The sequence below is a fragment of the Syngnathus leptorhynchus genome, chromosome 16, assembly GCF_054491065.1.
Source record: "Syngnathus leptorhynchus isolate UIUO chromosome 16, UIUO_Slep, whole genome shotgun sequence".
Taxonomy (NCBI): domain Eukaryota; kingdom Metazoa; phylum Chordata; class Actinopteri; order Syngnathiformes; family Syngnathidae; genus Syngnathus; species Syngnathus leptorhynchus.
Window position 1 is genome coordinate 4,465,000 of NC_141210.1, and position 24,576 is coordinate 4,489,575.

Sequence of the window (24,576 nt, forward strand, 5' to 3'; positions counted from 1 at the left end):
CGAGGAGGAGCGGAGATTTTGGGGTGGTGGTTTCCCCCCTCCTCCGTACGGAGGTTTTGCGGTGATCCGCGCGCGCGCCGCGTCTCTCGGTGCAGCTCCGAGATAGAAGGATGGTCGAACTGGAGAAGGAGGTGCTCCCGCTGCCCCCGCGGTACCGGTTCCGAGACCTGTTGCTCGGGGACTGGCAGACCGACGACAGGTAAAGTCGTGTGGCCGACGGGGTTGCTTCTTTTTACGCACGCACGGCGCAGCGCACTTTTTTTTTTTTTGCGCAAATAAAAACGGGTGCAAAAGTGGGAGCGTCATCTGCGTGCAGTTGGCGTTTTCTGGAATTTGCTCGCAGCTTGTGTCTGTAGAGTGATGCTGCAACAGGTCCACTTGTTAGCGTATGCGCACATGCACAAGCTGTTCTATGAGAGGCCAAAAACGACATAAAAGCACTTCTTACTAACTTTATCTTCTTTTTTTTTTTGCAAGTGCATGTGTGATTTAAAAAAAGAAAATGTTTCTCAAATCTTATAGGGGTGGATTCTGGCACAAAAGACCAAGATGTTGCGTGCACCTTTTTCTCCGTCTCCCGCTGTCATAATAGCAGAGATTCATAGTGGACCATCTGCCACCTGGGCAGGCAATTTCAAGTGGCTGCTCCCAGTAACTGGCAATTAACCTTTGCTTACACTCCAATTGCAGGCCGACAGATTTGACGTGCTGTATGATACGAGGTGCTTAATATGGATATTTCATTAGGACGTCTAATGGGAAAACCTCAACCTGCATTTGACACCAAGTCTGAAGATCACTCGCGGGCTTGTCCGAGCTCGAGTGGCTGTTTTTTAACTACATTGGCTTGGAATGAATGACCCTGGCGTCGCTACGCAAATATTTCTAAACGATTCCTAAATAATTGAGAAACTACAATGGCACATTTGAACCTTGAGCACCAGCTTGAGGCTCAGCCACACTTAAACATCAGCTACTACCATCTGCTAGTGTCACCTCGCGCTGATAACGCGGCGAGTCAACGAGACGTTTATCACATCGTGTTTTGCATAAGCCTTTCTGGAAAAGCAAACTCAACCATGTGCCCCACAAGGAATTTATTGGTGAGATGTAAATTTGAAAGCCGGCCCGATTTGTACAAATGCTTAATGGACATCTATAAAATCTATCTAATCGACCCACCGACCTCACTACCTAGCTAGCTAGCTATACCTACTTACCTAGCTGTGATGTCAGAGTTTCTTGTTCTTGCACAATTTGAATGATTATTTTAGACTGCTTCTCTAACATCGTAGTTTGGATGTGTATTGTGTCAGTCAAAAAGAAGTTATGTGACTAAACATTTTATACATACCTGTGAGAGAAAAAAATGGAGACGTGGCTACGCGGGCCTCAAGGTAATCTTGCAATCTTCTCTGTATAACTATTGAAGACATCCACTTGATTTATCCTTCTCACCCATTGGGTCCACTGAATAATTCAGATTTTTTTTTTTTACCCTGGAGGAAATCATGCTGGCGCAGTTCCAAACACAAGCTTTTGGAGATGATTTTAGTTGAGGTCAGCACTAGTCAGTCACTTTTTGTGCCTGAGAGCGCTTTTCTCTTGTTCACTTACCACTAGTAATTTGTCTGCAAATTGGTGGTGCTCTCAAATTTCTGAGTGCAGCATGGCCTCCAGCCACCTGATTACACGAAGCTTTGGCACGGGGAGCACGGCAGTTACAGTCCAACAATCTCACTTGAGACATTTCTGCGGGGAATGTAAACAAAAGGAGGGATGCTTTGGAATTGCTTTGGCCGAGAAGTGTGTGTATCTGCGGGTGTGTTGGTCTCACAGATGTTGCTGCTATACCCTGCAAACACAGAAAGATCAAGTGAATAAGGACAAACTCTTAAGTATACAGCCTGTGTTTGCTTGATGATCGCAAGAGGGAGGATGGGGAGGATTGCAAGTAAAGTTCATAACTAAATTGGACTATTTTCCAGCAACCTGAGTGAAGCTGCAAACATGGTGGACGTTTTGGTGGGTCCAAAATCAATGATGATTTTTTTTTGCCAATTGTCATCGTAATTTCAAAGTGTTTAAGGCATTTGTGACTAAAATTTCCTGGGCAAAGAGAACCTACCTGACAAGGCTTTGTCACCCGCATAATTTAACAAGCAAACAAACTAAGAAGGCCTAAAGTTTAGTTTTAAAGTCCACTTTCATTTGACATAAATTGTAACAATTTATTCCCAAATTGTTTGAGTCCGCTGGCGTTTATTTGTACTATGCAAATGAGATGAGTACACCTTTTATTCACGCTTCATTGCGAACGTTTGTGATTATCTAAAAGCTGTCACAGACAAACGGGAAAACGGCGAGGGTAAGATGGCGATCTCTGTGGCGAGAGGATCATTAGTTGAAATAAAGCGGCCGGATTAAAAAGCGGGGGCTGAGTTGAGATTGATAATGACAGAGGTCTTAATTACCGGCGCATCACACGGCGTTTTGCTGCCACGCTGCATTAATGGCGGAATAGCCCTTTAACCAGCAAGCAAACAAAGTCCTCGGCGCCTCAAAGCACCACGTGGGGCCACCGACTTGCAACCCTGCCGCATGAACACATTGTCGCTCTTAAACCCCTTTAACCTCTTGACTCACGCCTGATCCCTCGAGATCTGATTCAAGAGTCTTGAATGGAAGTGTCTTTCAAAAGCGTTCCTGTAATCTGCTGAAATGCAACCCGAGGCCCTCGGATGACATAATTTTGCCACACAAAAGACGGTGCGTGATTGAACTGAAAAGAATCAAGCAAACGCAACACAGCGCCATCTGGTGGGGTTGGGGATCGATCGAATATTTGATACATAACGCAAAACAGTGGTTACATTTTCGAGATAGTGTCAATAAAGTTGTTCAGTTGATTTACTTTGCTGCTTTTACTACATAGTGAATATTTTATTTGAGGCTGTGAAGTTTTACTCTGAATCGTTTTTTTTTTTGTTGCCTGCGTGATTTACAACATTGACTTTGGGAAGATCAGTTGGGGGGGTCGGGGGGGGGGGCTGCAAACACAGTGGCATACTGGCTGTGTTTATTGGCCAGTTGGTATGGGAGGGGAAAAAAAATGTCATTTTGTATGGAGGATAAAAGAGACGCCTTCTTGTTGAGTGAAAGGGAGATTCCTGCCAAGTTGAACGATTACTTTTGCAAATCAATATTTTTTGTTGTGTGTCCACATTGAAAATGACAGGTGTTTCTTTTGTTTATTTTAAAGCCACATCTCTAATCAAATGTTGTACTATTTTTATATCATCTGGCAGTGACTCAGTGGGTGTCCTTTTTTGAGAGGATGCCAGATGACTCGACACTTTGTTGCAGGACCATGGCAAGATTTTTTAAATGAAACCGGTGACTCGTAGACGTGTTATTCGTGTTTATGGACTTGTTTGCTACAAACAGGCCGCCTGTTCGATGATGCCCTTTATTTGTTCCAGCAATTCAATTCAAAAAGGGTTGGTGAAATAGAGGGAAATTGTTTTATTCTTAACTAAAACTACTGGTTTGGCTTTTCTCAACCAGACATTTTTTTTTTTTTGCACGCTCATAAATATAAACAAGTTCTCGGCACAGTGGCGCACCAAACAAAACATTACAGATGCATTGCTTCACTGCTGGAGCTCTCTGGAATTACCAACATGCTTTTTGTCCTCAAAACAACGTCGCCTTGGTATCTCCTCACGCTTCATCTCGGTCTACTCCACCCCACCACCTCACTGATGGTCAATATTTATGGGTTTAAAGGTACAAGGGCGCCTTTCTGGGTATTTAGCGTATGAGATGTGGAGAATTGAGGGGTTTAGTTGTTGTGAAATTGTAGGCCGGGGAAAAAACGAGTAACAGGAATGACACGTACATGGTCGATGGTCGGCTGCGGCCTGGGGAACGGAAATGCCTAATAAGACCAATATGCCAACATGACGTGCGTCCCTTTGGGTTAATTAAAAATAAAGTATAATTGATATCGGCAAAGGTGGAAAGCGTTCGATGCGCTTTCACAGAAGTCCAAAGTCCTAATGAGACATCTTTTGAGGAACATGGCTGTTTCCTGGCTAGGTTTGCAAGGAAAAGCTCCTTCTAAACATCGGTCTACAGCTGCTGAATAATTTTAGAATCAATTGTTCTACAGTTAAAAATAATTGGGACAATTGCTTCGGTAAACTTTTGTTTCTCTGTTGTAAAATGCGGGAAAGTGAATTTTATCAACAGCAAAACTTAAAAGTTGGCAACTTAGTTATTTCGATTCTTGACTTAAAATTTTAAATTCACTGCATTTTTTAATTTTTTTATTGTTTGATTGATTTTTAGCAGCTTGTGTACAAATGTACTTATTAGATGTTTATGCTGTTAGCATGTTTACAAAAGCCATTAAAAGTCCACCGGCGTTTGTGTCTAATTTGAGTCACAATGGAACCTTTTCCCTCACAATACAATTTGAACACTTGCAAGGGTTTAATCGTAATGTCTTCCGCCACCCTCCATTAAGCACGAAGTAGTCTGCAAGCAACTGTTTTTGCGAAAGAGGCCTTTTGGTTCCCTTTTTGCCGTCGGCGTCACGACTCAATACAACAAATACAGAATTTTGAAAACAGTCCTCCCGCTTTTAATACTTTTGTAGATGCAGACAGCACTGCAGGCGCAGGTACAACCGGCGTTAACGGTGGACCGCTGTAATTCCAGTCCCGGCTGGTGTCGGATGGTGCCGGAGGGCCTCCCCCGGCGCGCGAGGCGGATCACTAACACGCGTGGCCGCCGATTACGCCTGCCTCCTTCCCAAACCGTGTTAGCATCTCCTACTGCAGCGACCACAGCGGCCATTCCTCTCACGTTTCATTCTTTTTTTTTTTACGCACTGAATTAAGATCAGACAGACGGACGCTTCACGCAGAGTTGATATGATGGCAATTTTCTGCTCTCATCTACGGAAAATGTAACGTGAGGAGACGAGGGGGGACAGATTGGCACTTGGGTTTTAATGGAGTTATTCATAGTGAGTGATATATTGTTTCATTCATTGTGCGATTATTCTTTTCTTCTGAGACAAAGTGTTTCTAACGAGCGGTGGATTGAGAAGGCTCTATTCAGCCAGGGGGGTGAGGCAAGGCTGACGTCAGGGAGCAAAAGGCCCGAGCGCGGATGATGTATGGAAGTACATGGAAATAAAGTATATTTTTTTGTTCCACGAGGCAGATTTAAAGGGCGAGAGACGGGATCCACCCTGGATTAGTTGCAGAGCCAAAATACCATTCACACTCACATTCACATTCACACTTTTGTCTTGCCTGACTTGTTATCTCGTAGCATTGTGTTAGGACAGCAGGTGCGCTGTGAATTAACCTGCATGACAAACAAGAAATGTCTTTTGGGATTTATTTATTACCCGGACAATCTGCTGAAGGGGAATTTTGTTCTCTTGATGCATTTAGGAGATTGCAGGTGTTTGAAATGTTGGAAGAGTGGTTAGCAACTTTTGAGCAACTTAGCGTGTAGGAGTCACAGTCTAGACCAGCAAATTTATTTGTAATGCGCAACTCATATCAAAGTGCTTTAAAAAGGCCAAAGAATACATTAAGTCAATAAAAGGTTAACAGTAAAAGTTATTAGGAAAAAAAGGAACATTTTAAAGACAATGCGGAGTTAAAACAGGAGGATAAAATGTTAAAGATGAAGCGAGTAAAAAAAGATTATTAAATCAATACAAATGCTGCAGTAAAATAAATAATGTTTTATGCGCTGTTTGAAATGAACTGACAGTTTGAAAGTTTTCAGAAAGTTGCCTCTGCAGGTAATTAGCCTAATAAAATGCGGCTTTGCTTTGTTTTGGTTCATCTTTGGGGACCACACAAAGGGGCTGTTTTGGATGCTAGCTAGGGACTTTGTAAATCTTTTCTAAGAGCAGTAAAATGTTTAAAATATGTCCTTTGAATAACATGAGTGGATACTTTTGTTTATATTGTACTCTTGGGCTTTCCCTGTTTGGATATTAGTAATAGCAAGTAATAAAATAATTTATCAGTCTAATACTATCCAAATCATGCAGATTTTATTTCTTTTAAATCCTGGATGCAACTATGGAGGTCACCTGTGGAGCGTTTTAGGATTTCAGGCATGATTAAGCGATTATGAAAGTCTTTGCTTGTTTCACTGAAGTGTTCAAATCAATCTCCTGCTAGCGACGTGCGGAATTAATAAGATTTTGCTCCCTCTTCACGGGGACCCGACGTCAAGCCCCACTCAAGTGTGAAAATGTTTCTTTGTATTGAGGCCTAATTTTTCTTTGTTATCCCACATCCTGCCGTATGTGGGTCAGCGGCAAGGTGTTGTGTCAATCATTTCAACAACGTCAGAACAAGAGTGTATCTTGATTCTTGAGAAATTATTGAAGCATGCCTCTTGTCCTCAATTTGAGCCTCCATGATATTATTGTCTTATTTTTTTTAACAGTGTTCTCCTCTCTAGAGATGACAGAGTACAGGACGCACCGTAATAAACTTCCCGCTACTTTATGGCTGTCAGCAGTTTTCCGTGACGCGCTTCAAATGAATGCGCATATTTCTTGTAACAAATGAAAACGGCGTCAGCAAGAGTGAATTAGCAGTCATGTGTTTCCTTTAGTGCCGTTTCCTTTTAGAGGTGAGCTTGTCATCGGTCTTTCTGCTTGTCCTTCTTCGATCTTGGAAATAAAGCATCGGTCGCTGTTCGCGCTTGCCAATAAAAAAAACAAAAAACCATCTCGCATCCAAATTTATTGATCCATTTAATTGATTTCTGTGTTTTGAAATACGGTCAGGGGTTTACAGCCTATCACCTTGAACGTTAAACAAGGAGGTTTTCATCCATTTTTGTTTAGTCGATCACACAAAAAAATCTGACGGTATTGATTGGTTATATTTTTTGTTGGGATCCCTGCTTTATTGTGATTTTATTAATTTGATTTTTTTTTTTTTTAGTATCCTAACTAAATTATATATACTTAAGTGTGAAGCCTTCGCATGTGGAAAAGGAAAGCCACAGTTGCCAATATGTTGGATTTTTACCTACTGTGTGAAGCTATGGAACCTAAGCCACTCGATATAAATTCTATTCCGTGAACAAATTAATCAGGATGCGAGTACTGACCTTGTCACACGTACGGCCGCCGTTCCCAGCTTGAGGTTGACATTAACCACGGACTGCCAAATCTCTTTCGTCTTCCCGTCATGCGATTAGAAGGCAGGTGCTGTGTCATGATTGGCGTGCCAGCGTGGTTTGGAAGCAGCAGGGAGAGCCTGAAAGTTTCAAAGTGTCCTCCTCGTCGCAGCCGCAGTTTCCCACGGTGTGTCTGTGTATTCACGACATAGTTTCACGGGCACAGTTGACAACTCTTTCACGTACGCACGCACATACACAAGTAAATGTGTCACCTTATCCACAAGCTCGTTGTCAGTCAGCATCATCTCAGATATGGCTCACTTGAAAGTAGAAAGACAAAACAAATTGATCCGGGACTCAAATCAGAAATTGCTTTGGAGACCCACCGTGAGTAAATTTTCCTATCCCCAAATGCCATGTCGAGCCACTGTTGTTGTTTCCCGGCTGCTGTTTTTACTTTGCGGAGACAGTCTCGGTCACATGCTGAGATGGAATCCATTTGATAAACTTGGATGGAGCGCATGGTTGGAAAAGGCCAGTCTGAGACTAACATTGACAGCGGCCACACTGGCATATTTTGGACTCGCTACCAAGAAAGAGCAATGATGCAAAACTTGTGAGACAAACATGACTTTTTTTTTGAAGACTTCCTTCAGTGTGCAGTGGACTTTTTATTTATTTTTTTCCGTTAACATTTACAGGGCGGACACAAGGCCATTGTAATGTCATGTTTTTCCACCTGAATCCCTCCAAGCCTTATCGGGCTTTCGTACAGCTCATGTTCATTCGGGGGAAAAAGACTGCAGCTTACAGAAAGACACATGATCCTCTTCCCATGGGACATTTACAAGCGCTCCGCTGGCATCATTTGAATAAGCTTTAGGGATTTTTGGTGAATGGCGGGCCCCCATGCACAGAACAGAGGTTGCGTCGTGTGACTCAAAGGATATATGGATGGATTTGCATGTTTACCTCAGTTGGTGGTCTTTGGGAAGGGACTGGCGGCGCTGAAACAAAAGTGATGATCTTTGATTAGGTTACAAAATTCCTTTTAGGAAAATGCAATGCACTCGGCAGACATTTCTTTAGGTACGCCTTAAAAATTTTGAATGCTTTCATGAAACATACTTGTATTAGTCATTTACAGTATGCATTTGCTGGTAGTTTGCAATATTTTTTACTATTACTATTTTTCTGATATTTTAGTTTCTCAGGTACTTCCATTTCTATTGGACACCTTTTTAAAAAACCAAGTAGAAACTGCTGATAACGGATCACTTTGTCGTGACGTCGATACTGATTGCTCCGCGCATCGATTAGTTCAGACTCGCTACTGCACGAATCCTTCTAAATACAACATAGTCGGTAAGCAAATATCCCCCTATCTAATGTTGGGGCGAAGCGTCAACAGGTTTGCATCCCATGGCTGAGCGCCCTTCACAAGTATGTTTGTTCACATCTGCGAGGGAAGCGGGAGGCGAGCCGTCCTTGCGTTACCGTGGCAACTAGAGGGAAGCTTGCACCTCCTTCGCCCTACAAGTGTGTGTATGTGCGTGTGTGTGTGTGTAAGGGTCACATTGGAACCCCCGCGCTGGCCAATGACGTTGCGACAGTTGAGGCCCGGTCTGGAGTCCAGCCCCCACCCCACCCCCCACCTGAGTCATTCCACTCCCAAAGGGCGGATGAAAGGAGACTGAGTGGTCAAACAGGAAATACGGTCACCTCCAGGCCGACTGCTCCCATGCTGGACAATCCGGCAGGGCCTCTTTGTTGTTTTCCATCACGTCTCTGCATGAGTGCTGTAATAATCCTAATAACCCACGCGCGTGCAGGCGGGTATTTATGCGCACGTGTCGCTCTTGCCAGAAGGGTGCCGGCATAGAAAAGGGGCGGGAAAAAAAAAAAAAGCAGCAATTATAGACTCCCATGTCGAGCAGTCATATCAGAGGGAAGTCATTTGTTGCTCTATATTCAATCAGCGCGGCTAACGAGAGAGACAGAGGATGACCGGGCTTTAGTGGAGCGCCATTTCCTCCTAAAAGCCATTAAAAGTGCTTCTTCAAATACTTGATTTGCTGAAATAATTATCACCCCTTTTCATCTGCAATATGATTTTGTCGCTTGCAGTGGGGCTTGCAGTTTCTTGAGGTTTTTTTTTTTTTGTCTCCCTTCTGTGCTTCAGGGTGCAGGTGGAGTTCTACGTGAATGAGAACACGTTCAAGGAGCGCCTCAAGCTGTTCTTCATCAAAAACCAAAGATCCAGTGAGTTGCCAACACCCCTCACCATTACGGCTTTTGAACACTTGCCTGAATTTACCGTCTGGTTTTGCACGACTGACTTCAAGCAGTCTGAAGAACAAATCTAAAAATATTTATTGTTTTTCACATGGTCTGAATTAAGTTTTCTTGCCATCATGATCTCAATCAAATCTAAAGAATCCCCGCAATCTTTCTATCGCAGGTTTGCGAGTGCGAATGTTTAACTTTGCGCTCAAAGTGCTGAGCTGCCTCCTCTACATCGTCAGAGTGTTGCTGGACAATCCGCAAGAGTGGAGGCCCGACTGGTGAGAAGAACACAACCCAGCGTCATTGAGCACAATCAAGTAGATTCTAAACAGGAACTAACTTTTTTTTTTTTGTCCCCCATCCCCGCAGCATGAGTGGCGCCAACTATACCAAACAAAACACATCCTCTCGCCAATGGAGCGAATTTGACTGGTAAGCATGCAGCGCGTCTTTAAATCAGGAGTGATGACCTCCCTTGGCCTGGGCCTTTAACGGTCAGGAGCGTTGTATAAGGCGATCAATACGACTTCGCTTAACTGATGCGATTCACAAGCTGATATTGAACATTCCAGATCCACGTTCATTTATCACAATTCGGCCGTATGGATTAGTTGTCAGTATGATATGTATCTAGTGCCCGTGCAGCCTAATCAACAGCGATCTAGTGGAGATAAAGCACGTAATATAGAGCAGCAGGAGGGGAGGGGGGGGGGGGGGGCAAAACAGGAAGTGGTGGATCACGGGCCCCTTGGAAAACCATGCCGTGGTTCCAGCCCGGGGACCGATTGATCTAATTGGTGGTCGGTGACGCTGGCTAAGCTCCGACTCCAAATGTGTAAGGAGGCTGACAGGGCGAGCTCGGGGAAGGGCTGCTGTCGCCTACTGCTTCAGGCGGCTGACTCGGAGGAGTCGAATCAAGCAGGCGAGCAGCCATGATAGGCCCCAGGGTGTCTTTGGAAAAGGGGGGGGGGACCTTTTTCTCACAATAAGGCTGTAAATTTCTAGTTGACTGTGTGAATATCACTTTTCGCCTACAATATGAGAACATGGGCTGTTGATGGTGCCGCTACAAGTTTCTTGTCCATTTTAGCAACCGCTCATGACCATGCTCTCATTTGAAAGGTGAAACTTAGTGAAAAAAAGTTATTTAAATTAGCTATCATTGCACCCATTATCAGTATCAAGTTTATTTGCATAGAATTTAATAGGTTACTATGTAAAAAAAAAATGATGCAGTCTAATTGGTAGAAACGTCACAAAAATGTTTGTAATTTTCTTTTCTTGGGTGAGTCACTGACAGGTTTTGTGCGGGCACAGCGACACTCCTGTTGTTGGAAAATAGCCCAATTATGAGCATAATAGACACGCACGCGCAGGCGCAGGCACTTTCATTAAGTAAGAAACAGCTTGGACAGCAGCATAAATGACCTGCGTAGAATTTACCACTTTAACAAGGACAGTAATGCAACATTTGGAGCACGGCTGCTAATTGCTGCCTGTTATATCCATTACGACAAATTTTAGTCATTAGCATATTATTGTCGATAATGTGACGGCACCTCAAGCGCAGTATTTCATGTCGTTTGGATTTGACAATGAATTCCAATTTTTTGGGACTAATTTCCTGCAAAATTGCTGCGTCTGTATCGGTTGTACCTTTTGCTTCTTCTCCTGTCATGTCCTTCCACTGTGCAGGAAGCTGATCATCTGCGTGGAAAGACCTCTACCCCTGTGGGCCCTGCAGGTCAGATAGAATAGATCATGTATGTTGTAAACATGCCCCCACATGGACCCATATACATTTTGCATGTGAGCTTTTTTTTTTCTCATTTTGCTTGCATACATCTAATGAGATACGAATAATGGCACGCTAATGGACATAAAAGTGGACACAATGATGGCACGTTCCTCCTTGCTTGCTCACATAGGCTTCTTTCTCTCTGTAGCTCAATCATCAGAAAGCCCACTGATGCCACCCACGCGCGCCTCTTACATCTCCGCCATGCCTAATTTCTCTCCCTCTTCTCAGACAGTCTCGACTCCCCGTCTGATCTCTCGCTTTCTCTTTAATGCCAGTCTTTCCTCTCTCTCTCTCTCCCGTTCCAGGTGCTTGTGGCTTTTATCAGCTTTTCAGAAACTATGTTGCTGGTGTATCTTAGCTACAAGGTGAGTTGCTGAGGGAAGACTTTTTAGGAAATAATTGTGTCATCAGATGCGGACGTATTGTCACCAAAAATGTTAAAGCTGCTCAATACAAAGTTAGAAACCAACACGTGTGTACCCCGCCTTCATATTGATGCATGAGACGAACTTTAGGGTGAGCCCCCGTGTTGCTACCGCAGGGCGTCCATCCATCCAGATGTGTCTGTGCCTTTCATGTACTTGGCACTATAAGCCCATGAAGGGCCCCATGTGCGCTTTAAAGCCAACCGGGTCCTGTGGACACATGATGTGAGGACGTGCACCTACGCTCTTTGGAGACGGGGGTCACATTTAAAAAAAAAAAAAAAAAAGGTTAACCGCAGACAGATCAGACCGAATAAATGTTTTTCTCCTTAAATGGCACTCGTGCGACTTGTATAACCAGTCTTTTTATTTCATGTCCCCTTTCGCTAAACGGGCCTGTTACGTGGTAATCCCGCCCACGGGGGTCGCCATGACAATGGAGTTCCCTGACCTCTTGTGTGTGCTTTGCGTTTCCAGGGCAACGTCTGGGAGCAAGTACTACGTGTCCCCTTCATTCTGGAGATGATCAGCGCCGTCCCCTTCATGATCACTGTGAGTGGAAAAACATGCACCAGTGAGCACCGAAAGCACTCTCAAACAGCCCCCCCCCCTTCTGGAAAACACATTTATTACCTGCTGCTACAGTATACGGCACTTATGGCTTACACATTCGGCTTTCGCTTCCCCGCGAGAGATGATTGCGTATGCATTCTGTTGGAGAATAACAAGTGATGTACTCTCAGTCTCTCTTTGTTTTCCCCACACAGGTGATTCTGCCCTCCTTCAGAAATCTCTTCATTCCTGTTTTCTTAAATTGCTGGCTAGCAAAACATGCTTTGGAGAACATGATAGTGAGTCGAGCACATTCAGTCATCATCAAACTCCAGAACTGTGAGAAAGATATGCTAACCATTAGTCCCTTGCTGCTGGTAATTGCATTTTTTTTTCCTTATGGGAAAAAGAGGACGTTGATTTGTGCTAAGTGGATGACCTGGCGATGAATTGGGTTAAAGGCACTATTTAAGGAAACATTCTTTCTCACACGCTCCACCGAGCACACGTCCAATCTGTTTAAGACCTGAGCGGAGCACCTAGAGGCCACGTTTCCTTTTTGCACGCCTCATCTTGCATCTCACTCTCTCCGTAGAACGATCTCCACAGGGCCATCCAGCGGACACACTCGGCCATGTTCAACCAGGTGGTGATACTCATCAGCACGCTGGTGTGTCTCATGTTCACATGGTGGGTAACCCGCACGGACTGAAGTGCCAACTGCAAAATGAAATGGACAGGAAGTGATTTCACAGCAGAGATGGAGGGGTGACAGGTGGGGTGAAAGGAAAGAGAGTAAAAAAAACACGGTGTGCTGAAACATGCAGCAACAGACATGGAGGGAGAACGAAAATGGGGAATAAAACAAAGCAGAGATAATTGGTGACTGCGAGAATGAGATAAGTGACATGACATCTCAACCGGTGATTGATGAACAAAGGCTGAGCGCATCTTGAAAGATCAACTAAAGCGCCGATGATGAATCTCAAAGCGGACACTTACCTTAATCTCAATCTTGCCAACAGTGATCTGGTCTCACACACTTAAGACTTTAAAAATATGCACAGTTTCGCACAGTAGCTCTGGAGTGCATCCAACCGCCTACCAAGCAAACGCACTGTTAGAAAATTCAAACACTTCATTAGCTCCACCTGCAAAAGCCCAAAAATGCCATATTAAATTCTCATTTGACCTCATTTAAAGGTAGTGTCAAAGAAATGAATACTCAGTTTGTATTGACACTAAAACTAAACAACATAACTTACCTGTTCATCAAAACAGCATCTGCGGCATTCAGCATCTGGAGCGGGCCGGCAACAACCTGACCTTATTCGATTCGCTCTACTTCTGCGTCGTCACCTTCTCTACGGTGGGCTTCGGGGACGTCACCCCGCAGATCTGGCCCTCGCAGCTGCTAGTGGTCATCATGATCTTTGTGGCGCTCATTGTGCTTCCCATACAGGTGAGAGAGAAAGAAAAAGCAATGTTATTGTAATGTAATGTAATGTTATGTGATGTTATTCCAGGTGGTCGACTTGAAATTGCATAATAGCCATTTTAAAATGACACCATCAATTGAAAGACTGAATTGCACACTTAGCCTAGTAAACCCGCTTCGACGAAGGTTACATCGAGACGAGCTCACGCAGACGTGCGGCGGTGACTCACTTCATCCATCCTACGTTGATTTGCAATGCTATTTTTATTCCGACAACTCACTCACTCACTTCCTCAATTCCGATGCAGACACCTGCACGGAACACGCACTTTTCTTTGGAACACCTTGACGAATATCTGAGTTCCAGCCGATCCAAACAACTCGCAATCATGATGCATCTCCTAGCAGATCAAAAATGGAGGCGAAGTGGGCGAGCTACGTTAGCATCAGCAGCTAATATCCCCCTAAAATATAAGAAGTATGAACAAGATAATTGAAGTAAAACTGACAATGTGTGCATCACAAACATGGCCGCCTTGTCATGTCCATTTTTTTTCAGCCTCCCTCCGCTCTTCCATAAATACCACATGACATTTAGATTTGGGCCCCCCAGCCCGTGTGTATGCGTGTAGTGTGTCCTGCCATGACCTACACAGGGAAGCCTCAAACCACATAATCAGGTTTTAGCTGCTTTTTTTTTTTAACTGGCTCCATTGTCCTTCACAACTCAAACACGCACTCTCTTTCTCAAACCTTCACCAGGCATTGTTGTGCTACGGCAAATACCGAAAGTTATATTGACGCGACTCTCACGTCTTTTTTGATTTTTTTTTTTTCTCTCCTGTAAACAAATGACAAAAGTGTCATCGGATGAAGCGGTCTGTTGCCAAGGATTCACGTAGCTTTTCGCACGGCGCCGACAATGTCTCGGCGCAAAATCAATGCCGTTTATCTGCACCGCTAGCGACAGTAAAACAGCCTCCAAAGCAAATTGTGGCATGCATGGATCTGTTGACACGTGTGCAACATGTACAACTGTGTTGACGATACACGACAGGGGAACCGGCATGATCGTCTTGTGACTCAAAGCTGTCTTTAAAGAAAATGTTGATGGATGACTTGAGTTAGGCACAAAATATTTTTAATGAGGATGTGTCATGGAAGCCTGTTGCCCTATTTCGTAGAAAAAGGACATTAAACTATTAACGTTGAATAAATGAATGTGAAATTGCGACTGATATTGCCATCGGAATATATCTCAAAATGTATTCTCGAATCAGTCAGACACGCGCCAGAGAGCAAACGGCCTGTTTTTCCATGTTCTACTCTAACCTGATGTCCATCTGCCCAATGTGTTTGATGTCATCCCGATTATAGTTTGAGCAGCTGGCCTTCCTGTGGATGGAGCGGCAGAAATCCGGCGGAAACTACAGCCGCTATCGAGCGCAGACGGAGAAGCACGTGGTGCTATGTGTCAGCTGCCTCAAGATAGACCTTCTCATGGATTTCCTCAACGAGTTCTTTGCTCACCCTCGACTGCAGGTGGACAGCCAATAGCTTCACGCGGCGCAATTTATTCGTAATTCTCTCCCGGCTGAGGTTAGCACGAAGGCTAAATAAAGCAGTTGGTGGAAAACGGGTGCTCCTGTTAACTTGTTGACATCAAAGATGGTTGTCATGGCTTTTGGTCAGGCGAATTAGCCGGAACTAAATATAACAAAATATTAGCGAGGACAAATATTCCAGGAAATAGACGGACAGTTTGTTCAATTAGGTTGAGATTTTCTGGGGTGCTGACAAAGATCAAAATGTGTGTGTGTGTGTGTGTGTGTGTGTGTGTGTGTGTGTGTGTGTGTGTGTGTGTGTGTGTGTGTGTGTGTGTGTGTGTGTGTGTGTGTGTGTGTGTGTGTGTGTGTGTGTGTGTGTGTGTGTGTGTGTGTGTGTGTGTGTGTGTGTGTGTGTGTGTGTGTGTGTGTGTGTGTGTGTGTGTGTGTGTGTGTGTGTGTGTGTGTGTGTGTGTGTGTGTGTGTGTGTGTGTGTGTGTGTGTGTGTGTGTGTGTGTGTGTGTGTGTGTGTGTGTGTGTGTGTGTGTGTGTGTGTGTGTGTGTGTGTGTGTGTGTGTGTGTGTGTGTGTGTGTGTGTGTGTGTGTGTGTGTGTGTGTGTGTGTGTGTGTGTGTGTGTGTGTGTGTGTGTGTGTGTGTGTGTGTGTGTGTGTGTGTGTGTGTGTGTGTGTGTGTGTGTGTGTGTGTGTGTGTGTGTGTGTGTGTGTGTGTGTGTGTGTGTGTGTGTGTGTGTGTGTGTGTGTGTGTGTGTGTGTGTGTGTGTGTGTGTGTGTGTGTGTGTGTGTGTGTGTGTGTGTGTGTGTGTGTGTGTGTGTGTGTGTGTTCAGGATTACTACGTCGTGATCCTGTGCCCGGCAGAAATGGATGTCCAGGTTCGAAGAGTACTTCATGTTCCACTGTGGGCCCAGAGAGTCATCTACCTTCAGGGGTCTGCTCTCAAAGACCAAGACCTGATGAGGGCCAAGTGAGTCACTGCAACAACACAGGAAAAAAAATGGAAAATGTTCATTTTGTCACTTTTTAACATTCTCCATTGCCGCATGAAATGATAAGTGCGGCAGGCGGTTCGATGAAAGATTCTGATTGTTAACAACGCACCTGCTTCATTTACCTCAGGGTGTCTTTTTTGTTTCCTGTTCTTCTTCAAAGATCTGCTGTTTGTTTTCTGCTTTTGTCAAGTCCCAGATTAAACTAACAAAAGCTTCGCTTGGTGTCTTCCCCTCGATTCTCTCCTCCTCGCTCTCACTAACCTCCCGCAGGATGGATGACGCCGAGGCCTGCTTCATCCTCAGTAACCGCTTCGAAGTGGACCGTATCGCTGCTGTACGTTAGTTACACTTGGCTCTCCTAACCCCTGTTTACGCTTTTTCAAAATGCCCATCGAAAGGTCTCGGTATTAGCCAAAATGTTGTCACAATCTCAATTTCACTGCGTCTCAAATTTGACCAGGATCATCAAACCATCCTGCGGGCCTGGGCGGTGAAAGACTTTGCTCCCAACTGTCCGCTGTACGTGCAGATCCTCAAGCCAGAGAACAAGTTCCATGTCAAGTTTGCAGGTGGGTACAAAAGATGAAGTGGGATAGTAGCCAATCTGAGATCCACACACTGACCTCTCACAGCTAATTCAAGTTTGTTTTTATGGCTGTTATATGCAGAGTCCATTTTGTTACCAATTATGTTTCCTTACAATAGAATTTGAATGAAAAAGAAAGAAAATCCCAAATCCTGCATCAGAGGGATTTAAGAAAACGTTTGTTGGACTCAATGGTTGATCCATCCAGTGCTTGTTTACAGATTCATGACACGTCGCAGCCTTATGATGCCCGGCCCTGGCCAGTCAACACAATTAAGAATCACACCGCAGTAGCAGCAGCGAGTACGTGCTGTGTGCTGATTGGCTCATTACAAACATAGAAACAAAAAAAAAAAGTTGGAATTGGGAACATTTTGTCTTTTGTAATGTCGTTTCTGTTGATCAGCACACAATGGAACGTTTGGTAATTGCTGTGGAAATGCCACACATATTTCTACCTTCTACTCAAGCTTTAGAGTGAGAATAATTATTACTGATTGGTTTGACAAACAGGAAGTCAAAATGAATAAGCCTGATTTTTTTTTTTTCCACCCACCCAAGATGATTGAACACACTTGGGTGATAAGTGGACCAATGGCTGTTTAAGGTCAAATAAAAACTCTGAATGAACCTTTCAAGGATGTAGGGGGTCTTGCTGCTAATCGAAGGGATTAAATAAAATCCCCTTTGACTTGAGACCTTCTCCCTCTCGAGGTGAGGTCAAATCAAGGTTACTGACACCACCCGATCTGTTTGAGAATGTCAACCTCGAACCTGACATTTACAGTTCAGAGAGGAAATACCTGAGTAACCCTTTAATGGATTTCAATACAATTTAATGACTTCAGTTCGGATATTTGAAAGGCGCATCGTGATAGGCTGTGGCGTGTCATGTGACATTCTCAATCACACACAAATGCACTGACCGTGTTCCCGCTGTCCTCTTTGTCCGCAGATCATGTGGTGTGTGAGGAAGAGTTCAAGTACGCCATGCTGGCTTTAAACTGCGTGTGCCCCGGTACTTCGACACTCATTACTCTGTTGATCCACTCCTCCAGAGGACAGTGAGTTCTCTTCTTCTGATTCTTTTTTTCCAACAGGCAGCCATTCTGGTAAAATAACACCTGGTGAAATACGAGGACACTCGATCAAAAAGAATGCTGACATTTTATTGAAACTGTCAATGCTTTTTTCCTATTGTGAGTAAGTTGCCAAGTATCAAAATATTAGAAACAGCTCTCGGTAGGCTACGCTGAACTGCAAAGTCCAATAATGCAATTATTGTGCTGAATCTCAGGAGATTGCGCAAGTGCACCTGTGTTGAAATGATGGGCTCCATTCACTCATTTTAGATTAAATTTTTCTTGGTGTTTTTTTTTTTTTTTTTTTTTTTTTTTAAGAACGGCACCCCAGGAGGCCTTTAAGCAACGTGGAGGAGCCTTTCAAGCACTGAACAGGTAAGATTGCTCCTCCATTACATTTACCTCTCTGAAAGAATTCTTTCAAATAAAATAAATATTTGCCACGCCGCTAATTTTCTCCTCAGATTACATAAAACGGCCATCCTTCATTTTGTGTCCGCATACATTTGAGGATTTTTGGCATCGCTGCACATCCAGACTGTAATGAATTGAGTTCATCAATTTTCCGCCAACTGCAGTCGCTTAAAGACTTGGTTGAGAAGGCTTTTTTTTTTTTTTGTCACAGGCCACCCACATTCACACTGCCCCCACAGCCTTGCTTCCTGTTATCACCTCAGTGGCCTTAACATCCAAACCCCCTGAGAACACGGCTGTCCACTTAGCCTGTTCTACACGTACGTGGGCTCTGTTGTTCCGACAGGCTGCCGATCTTTTCCTGTGTACAGATTGAAGTATTGATCATAGTGTTCTGACAGAGACGTTAATTCTCCAGGCTTGAGTGGAAAATCCTTCCGACCAGTCGCCGCGCTGGAAGCTTTGCGTTTAACTCTTAAAAAGGTCAATCTCAGACGGCACGGCCAATCGATCCTCTTCTTTGTTTCGCAGGGAAGGGGGGGCCTGCGCTGCCGACCAGTGGCATCGAACCTACCGCCGCTGCTCGGCCAATGAGGTGCATCACATTCGGTTGGAAGAGAGTAAATTCTTCGGGGAATACCAGGGCAAGAGTTTCACCTTTGCCTCCTTTCATGCTCACAAGAAGTAAGTGACTGTCAAAGTCCCCTCTGAATGGATGAAGTTGAGAGCTGAACTGTCTCCGTGGCAACAGGTACGGAGTGTGTCTGATCGGAGTACGCAGGCTGGACACCAGCAACATCCTGCTGAACCCCGGGCCCTGTCATATCATGGGAGCCTCTGACATTTGCTTCTACATCAACATCTCCAAAGAGGAGAACTCTGCATTTGTCCGTGGCCAGAGGGAGCCGTCGTGGGGCAGCGTGGGGAGCAATGCCAGGGGGGTTCACCAGAGCATTTACCACGGACTCACCCGCCTGCCGGTCCACAGCATTATCGCCAGCATGGGTCAGTGAGCCAGGCTTGGTTTACATTTACTCAATTGCCTTCTATCGATGGGTTCTGTTGACACGCAGAGGAATTATTCGCTTCACCACACCTTGATTCATTACTGTGTCTTTCTGTCTTTTTCAGGCACGGTAGCCATCGACCTTCAGGATTCCAGCGACAGTAGCCCGGAAGGTCCAGACCCGGGCAGCGCGGGTCCCGGCAGCGGGAGAGGAAGCCAAAGCAGCTCCAGGACTGAAATGAGCGGGGCCAACACGTTGGCCTTACCCGCCCTGAGTGACTCCGCTGAAGAGAGGCGGCACAGCATTGCACCCGTCTTGGAGTTGGTGGACGGCGTGAGCAGCCCTGCTTTTGACCTGCTGGGTGACCAGTCGGAGGACGAGGGAGGGGAGGAGAACAAGGACGACAACGACAAAGACGAGAGCGCCCACTGGTGGGGTCGATACTGCGAGTGAGTATTTGAAATGGGCAGTTTGGGCCGATTACGGTTGTTCAAGGTTGACTGTGTCTGTACGGGCCAGGTGGGTGAAGGGCTACCCGCTCAACTCGCCGTACATCGGTAGTTCTCCTGCTCTTTGCCACCTTCTCCAAGAAAAGATGCCTTTTTGCTGCCTTCGCATGGACAAGGTAAGCACTCAAAATAGATGGCCGTCCTTTCGACATTGACTGACAGCATGTTCGTTCTCCCTTCCTTCTCCAACAGGCTTGTCACCATATCCCATTCGAAGATGCCCGCTCCTACGGCTTCAAAAACAAATTGATCATCGTGTCAGCAGAGAGCGCGGGGAACGGCCTTTACAATTTCATCGTACCTCTTCGGGCCTACTACCGACCCAGAAAGGAGCTGAATCCCATCGTACTGCTTCTGGAGAGCATGTGAGATGGTCTTCTTGGTTTAGGCTTCATGGTGTGGCTGGATTTTAAGTGAAGAGGATTTGTAATGCTCCTCAGAAAGGCGGCTATGAGCATAACGGCCATACTATAAATCGTAGTTGCGCAAGGTGGTAAAACGTGGTCTTCTCCGGTAGGGGAGAAGAACAAGCGAACTATTTTTGGCCACAGTAAACATGATTTGTGAAAGGCTTTCAGGTCACAATGCTGCATTTGTGGCTAGTAGCGTACAAAAATAGCTGGGCTAAAAGGCTATAAAACCATGAACCGCTCCAAAGTAGCACTGTGCCAAATTCATTTAAATTGGCAAGCGGGAGTGTTTGCATCGCTGAAGGAACACTGACACGTTTTTGTTTTGATTGGTCTAGACCCGAGGCTGACTTCCTGGAGGCGATCTGTTGGTTCCCAATGGTTTTCTACACAGTGGGCTCAATGGACAAGTAAGGCACATCAAAGGTCTCATCAGATTTTAGAATTTAGGATCAGTTTAGTTCAAATTATTTCGACAAATGGTGCCACACTTTGCATAGCAGATTTTCCATCTCACCTCTATTATTATTTACTCTCCCAAAAGTTTAGACAGCCTATTGCGGTGTGGAGTGACGTTTGCAGACACCATGGTGGTGGTTGACAAGGAGAGCTCCATGATCGCCGAGGAAGACTACATGGCTGACGCAAAGACCATCGTCAACGTCCAAACCCTCTTCAGGTCTGTTTTGTCCACCCGGTACCAGCTCAAAATTTCCGACCGTTACCATCTCTGTCTTTATCCATACAGACTGTTCCCAGCGCTGAGTATTATCACTGAGCTCACGCACCCGGCCAACATGCGCTTCATGCAGTTCAAAGTCAAAGACCACTACTCTCAAGCACTGTCCAAGTTGGAAAAGGTAAATGTGACCGACATGTAAGGATTATAATATTTCTGCACATACGCGCCGAATGTGCATCGTTGTGATGCAGATGCAAATCAAGAAAATTGCCACGGTGTTTATTTCGTCTTGTCAAGATTAAGCAGAAAAAGTGTTTGCTTGCGTTTGTGTGTGTGGGCGCACGTTACCTGCAGAAGGAAAGGGAGAGAGGATCCAACCTGGTATTTATGTTCCGCCTGCCCTTTGCGGCAGGCAAAGTCTTCAGCGTTAGCATGCTAGACACACTCCTCTACCAGGTAAAAAGAACATATTCAATGTCTCACTAACTCATTGTGGCAAAAGGACTTCAATCCAACTTTTTAACGTTACCTCACTTTGGACAGTCCTTCGTCAAGGATTACATGATCTCCATCACCAGGTTGCTGCTGGGCCTCGACTCCATGCCCGGTTCAGGGTTCCTCTGCGCTGTAAGAGAGCCACGCCGGCCGGTCACAAATGGATCAGACAAAGACCGCAATGTTTTGTCTCGTAGATGAAAATCACAGAGGATGACTTGTGGATACGGACGTACGGCAGGCTCTACCAGAAGCTGTGCTCCTCCACAGGGGACATTCCTATTGGCATATACAGAACAGAAGCTCACAAGCTTCCGGTTTCAGAGGTCGGCTGCAAATTCTGACGCAATCCGTCATATCACGCAAAAAGCACGGACCATCCTTGAATTGAGTGTGTCATTAAATATCAGTCGCAGGTATCCATCACGGTGGAAGACTACGAAGACACCAGAGAACCCAGGGAGCCCCTGCTGTCCCGAAGTGGCGCTCATCGCAACTCTACCTCCTCAGAGCCCTTCTCGACCTCATCCCACTCCTCGGACCACCCGCTTCTACGCAGGAAGAGCATGCAGTGGGCGCGGCGCCTGAGCAGGAAGGGGGGCCGGAACTCAGGCGGGGCCAAGGGCGGCGCTGGCAGCGCAGCCGAAAGGATCAGCCAGCAGAGATTGACACTCTTCCGACGATCGGAGAGGCAGGAACTCAATGCCCTCGTGAGGACCAGGATGAAGCATTTGGGTCTTTCTCCCACTGGCTTCAGTAAGTCCACAGCACTTTAAGTAGCGCTGCTTGCAAATACTCCATTTGTTACTTTGCTTTTATTTAGTGTGTGCGAGTGGATTTCAAGTTAAGTCAAGTCAGCTCAACTCAAGTCAAGTTTATTTATCTAGCCCTAAATCACAAACAAGTCTCAAAGGGCTTCACATATACAAAGGGCTTTCCCCACTACCGGTGTCCACTTCATTCCCCACTTCACTTGCTTCTTTGTTCCTATTTTAGATGGCATGACGGACCAAGGCAACAGACTGTCGTACATCTTTATCAACCCCTCTCCAGACACCAGACTGGAGCTGCACGATGTTGTGTGAGTACACTAATGACAGTGGTGATCCTCCATTAGGTGGGGAAGTCCCCCAATAGCTAGTGTAGTCCAATGGCCAAATGCGAGAAAGGGCTTCGGGACCTTCACAAAGTCAAGCTTATCATATCCTGGGCTGGTCATTATGCAATCAGTGCCAGAAGTGAAAAAATATAAAACAAAGGATTTACTTAGCTATTCAATTTTACACTTGATGGGTGGGCAGGTATGATAAAGAGACAGCGTTTCGGATGCTAAAAATAAAGCCCGGGTTTTTTTTTTTTTTTGGTTTGAAATAACTTTTTAAGTTTTCAAGCGCAACAGTGGCCTCTACTGTTTTCAGTGTTAATTACACTTATTCCATCCCTACGGATATTCAGTTCAAAATGACTGAATTGCATGTAGTATTATCTGGGCAAGATCCTTACCTGTCTGTTTCCCATCCATAGGTACCTCATCAGACCAGACCCCCTCTCACTGGTACCCAATCAAGGGAGCGGCAGGAAGTGCAGCGCCGGACTGGCAGAGAGCCATAAGTTCGATCCCCAGGACAGCACCCACCTGTGAGACATGAATGAACAAAAATAACAAAACAAAAAAACAAAAAAAAGTGAAACATTGAAGAACTCACTCTTGAGAGAAGCGAGAGCGATGCAGCCAGATGGGCGTCAAATCTCTAGCTTAGCCACGGCGGATGTTCGTGCAGCTCGTCTTAGAACGCCGCGGACGTTTCAGTCTTGCACCTTCCAAATTTTCAAAGAGTTCGGGACACAGAAGTGCATTTAATGTGAAAGGAAAAACTATGTATTTATTTCTACGTATGTGCATGTTTTTGTACTGCGGCATATGCCACAACATGGACAAAAGTATTGGGACAACATATCCGTGGATGGATTAATCACGCATACATGGGCTCATAGAAAATGAACAAATGAATGAACAGTTATGGGGATCGAATGTGTGCCCCAATACTTACGTCCATGTAGTGTAGACCTTTTCATAATGTTTGTAAAAAAAATTCACAAGGGTTCTGGGTAGCAGAAAGTGACTACTACTGACCGGAATAGAAAATAATGAGAAAATCTCGTTCTGTTTGACACCATGGTGAAAAGGTCGATATTTGCAAGCATGTGTGCGTGTAGGAGAGTAAAAAACGCCGATTTAACCCAGAATCAGCTGCCAACTAGAAGTGAAGGGACTTTTTTTGGTGCTTACGTATTATCGGGAGGACCTTTAAAAAAACGACTCAAAAATTAAAGTAAATTATTTATTGAAACGATAACATTACATTTGTAATTCCGGAGGCCAGAACGTCGCAATTGCTTCCAAAAGTGACTCAAAGACATCAGTACAGGCAACATGCTTCCGCCACATGAATTCGGCCAAATACGACTCCAAATGGTGACGTGCAGTGCCACAGTGCTTCTTGTTTCGCCACTTTGCCGATCCCCATAGGCGTTCCACTGTCTGCGTATGAGCCCCGGTGTTCGGATCCACAAAGTTGTACTTGTGGTTGACGTTGAGGTGATGAAAGCCTGATTTTTCCATGTGAAAAAAAAGAAAAAGTAAAAATCAAAGGTCCTCCCGATAATACGTAAGCACCCTTTTTTTTTGTGTGTGTTTTTGTCACATTAAGTGGTGTTGGGTTTTATTAGCAGTGTACGCACATTGAGTTTTCATTCTCTTTTTGTATCCCCTCCCATTGTGAAATCACAAAGGTGAGACCCGCAATTGCTCACATTTGGTTTTGCACTGTTTCGATACAATATGTTCACAAAGGGTCTGCTGGCTCTTTACACGTCCGAACCTCTGAATGTGCCATTTCCCCACTCAATGAATGGTGCAGCTATGTGGTTGCTGTAGCTTTGGTGCCATTCTAAAACGAACATGTACATAGTAAAGTTGGTCAACTTGTCTTTCTTTAGTTTGCTTCTGTGGATTCCATTTCTGTCAGGTTGTCTTGGATATTTTTAGTCAGTTGATAATCAAATATAGCCAAAATAGAAAGAATTGACAGAGGACTTTACAACTTTGACAAATGAAATGCAATTCTCTTTTTTTTTTCTTAACGTTCTGCAAAGAGGAT

At 44.9% G+C, this 24,576-nt stretch overlaps 1 protein-coding gene and 1 long non-coding RNA gene across 2 annotated transcripts in view; one reads left to right on the forward strand and one right to left on the reverse strand.

Annotated features, from left to right (window-relative positions):
* On the forward strand, positions 1–24,487 carry kcnt2b (potassium sodium-activated channel subfamily T member 2b). The gene is made up of 30 exons (XM_085934878.1): positions 1–199; positions 9,359–9,438; positions 9,638–9,740; positions 9,832–9,894; positions 11,158–11,206; positions 11,569–11,628; positions 12,166–12,240; positions 12,456–12,539; positions 12,836–12,930; positions 13,522–13,702; positions 15,056–15,220; positions 16,069–16,205; positions 16,501–16,564; positions 16,691–16,799; positions 17,772–17,880; positions 18,217–18,273; positions 18,844–18,996; positions 19,064–19,317; positions 19,444–19,768; positions 19,839–19,944; positions 20,021–20,193; positions 20,577–20,648; positions 20,783–20,917; positions 20,987–21,098; positions 21,275–21,376; positions 21,464–21,547; positions 21,613–21,741; positions 21,826–22,171; positions 22,412–22,496; positions 22,940–24,487. Exons 1-30 carry the CDS (start codon positions 111–113, stop codon positions 23,055–23,057), a joined length of 3,714 nt encoding a protein of 1,237 aa, XP_085791004.1. The 5' UTR covers positions 1–110; the 3' UTR covers positions 23,058–24,487.
* The window catches only part of LOC147044254 (uncharacterized), a 29,604-nt gene that overhangs the window by 4,175 nt on the left and 853 nt on the right, over positions 1–24,576 (reverse strand). The window contains exons 3-20 of the long non-coding RNA XR_015068559.1: positions 23,122–23,233; positions 22,919–23,051; positions 21,450–21,545; positions 21,269–21,369; positions 17,743–17,940; positions 16,078–16,213; positions 13,506–13,690; positions 13,243–13,357; positions 12,780–12,960; positions 12,322–12,399; positions 12,140–12,238; positions 11,119–11,200; positions 8,149–8,183; positions 7,449–7,496; positions 7,165–7,366; positions 1,838–1,855; positions 1,618–1,752; positions 1,355–1,470 (exon numbers count right to left, since the gene is read on the reverse strand). This is a non-coding gene — a long non-coding RNA (uncharacterized LOC147044254). The remainder of the gene's footprint in view (positions 1–1,354; positions 1,471–1,617; positions 1,753–1,837; positions 1,856–7,164; positions 7,367–7,448; positions 7,497–8,148; positions 8,184–11,118; positions 11,201–12,139; positions 12,239–12,321; positions 12,400–12,779; positions 12,961–13,242; positions 13,358–13,505; positions 13,691–16,077; positions 16,214–17,742; positions 17,941–21,268; positions 21,370–21,449; positions 21,546–22,918; positions 23,052–23,121; positions 23,234–24,576) is intronic.

Coding starts and splice junctions, on each gene's coding strand:
- kcnt2b (XM_085934878.1), top strand. CDS start 111: ATGGTCGAACTGGAGAAGGAGGTGCTCCCGCTGCCCCCGCGGTACCGG. Junction 16,206..16,500: donor CAAGACCTGATGAGGGCCAA/GTGAGTCACTGC, acceptor AACCTCCCGCAG/GATGGATGACGCCGAGGCCT. Junction 20,194..20,576: donor GTACTGCTTCTGGAGAGCAT/GTGAGATGGTCT, acceptor TGATTGGTCTAG/ACCCGAGGCTGACTTCCTGG.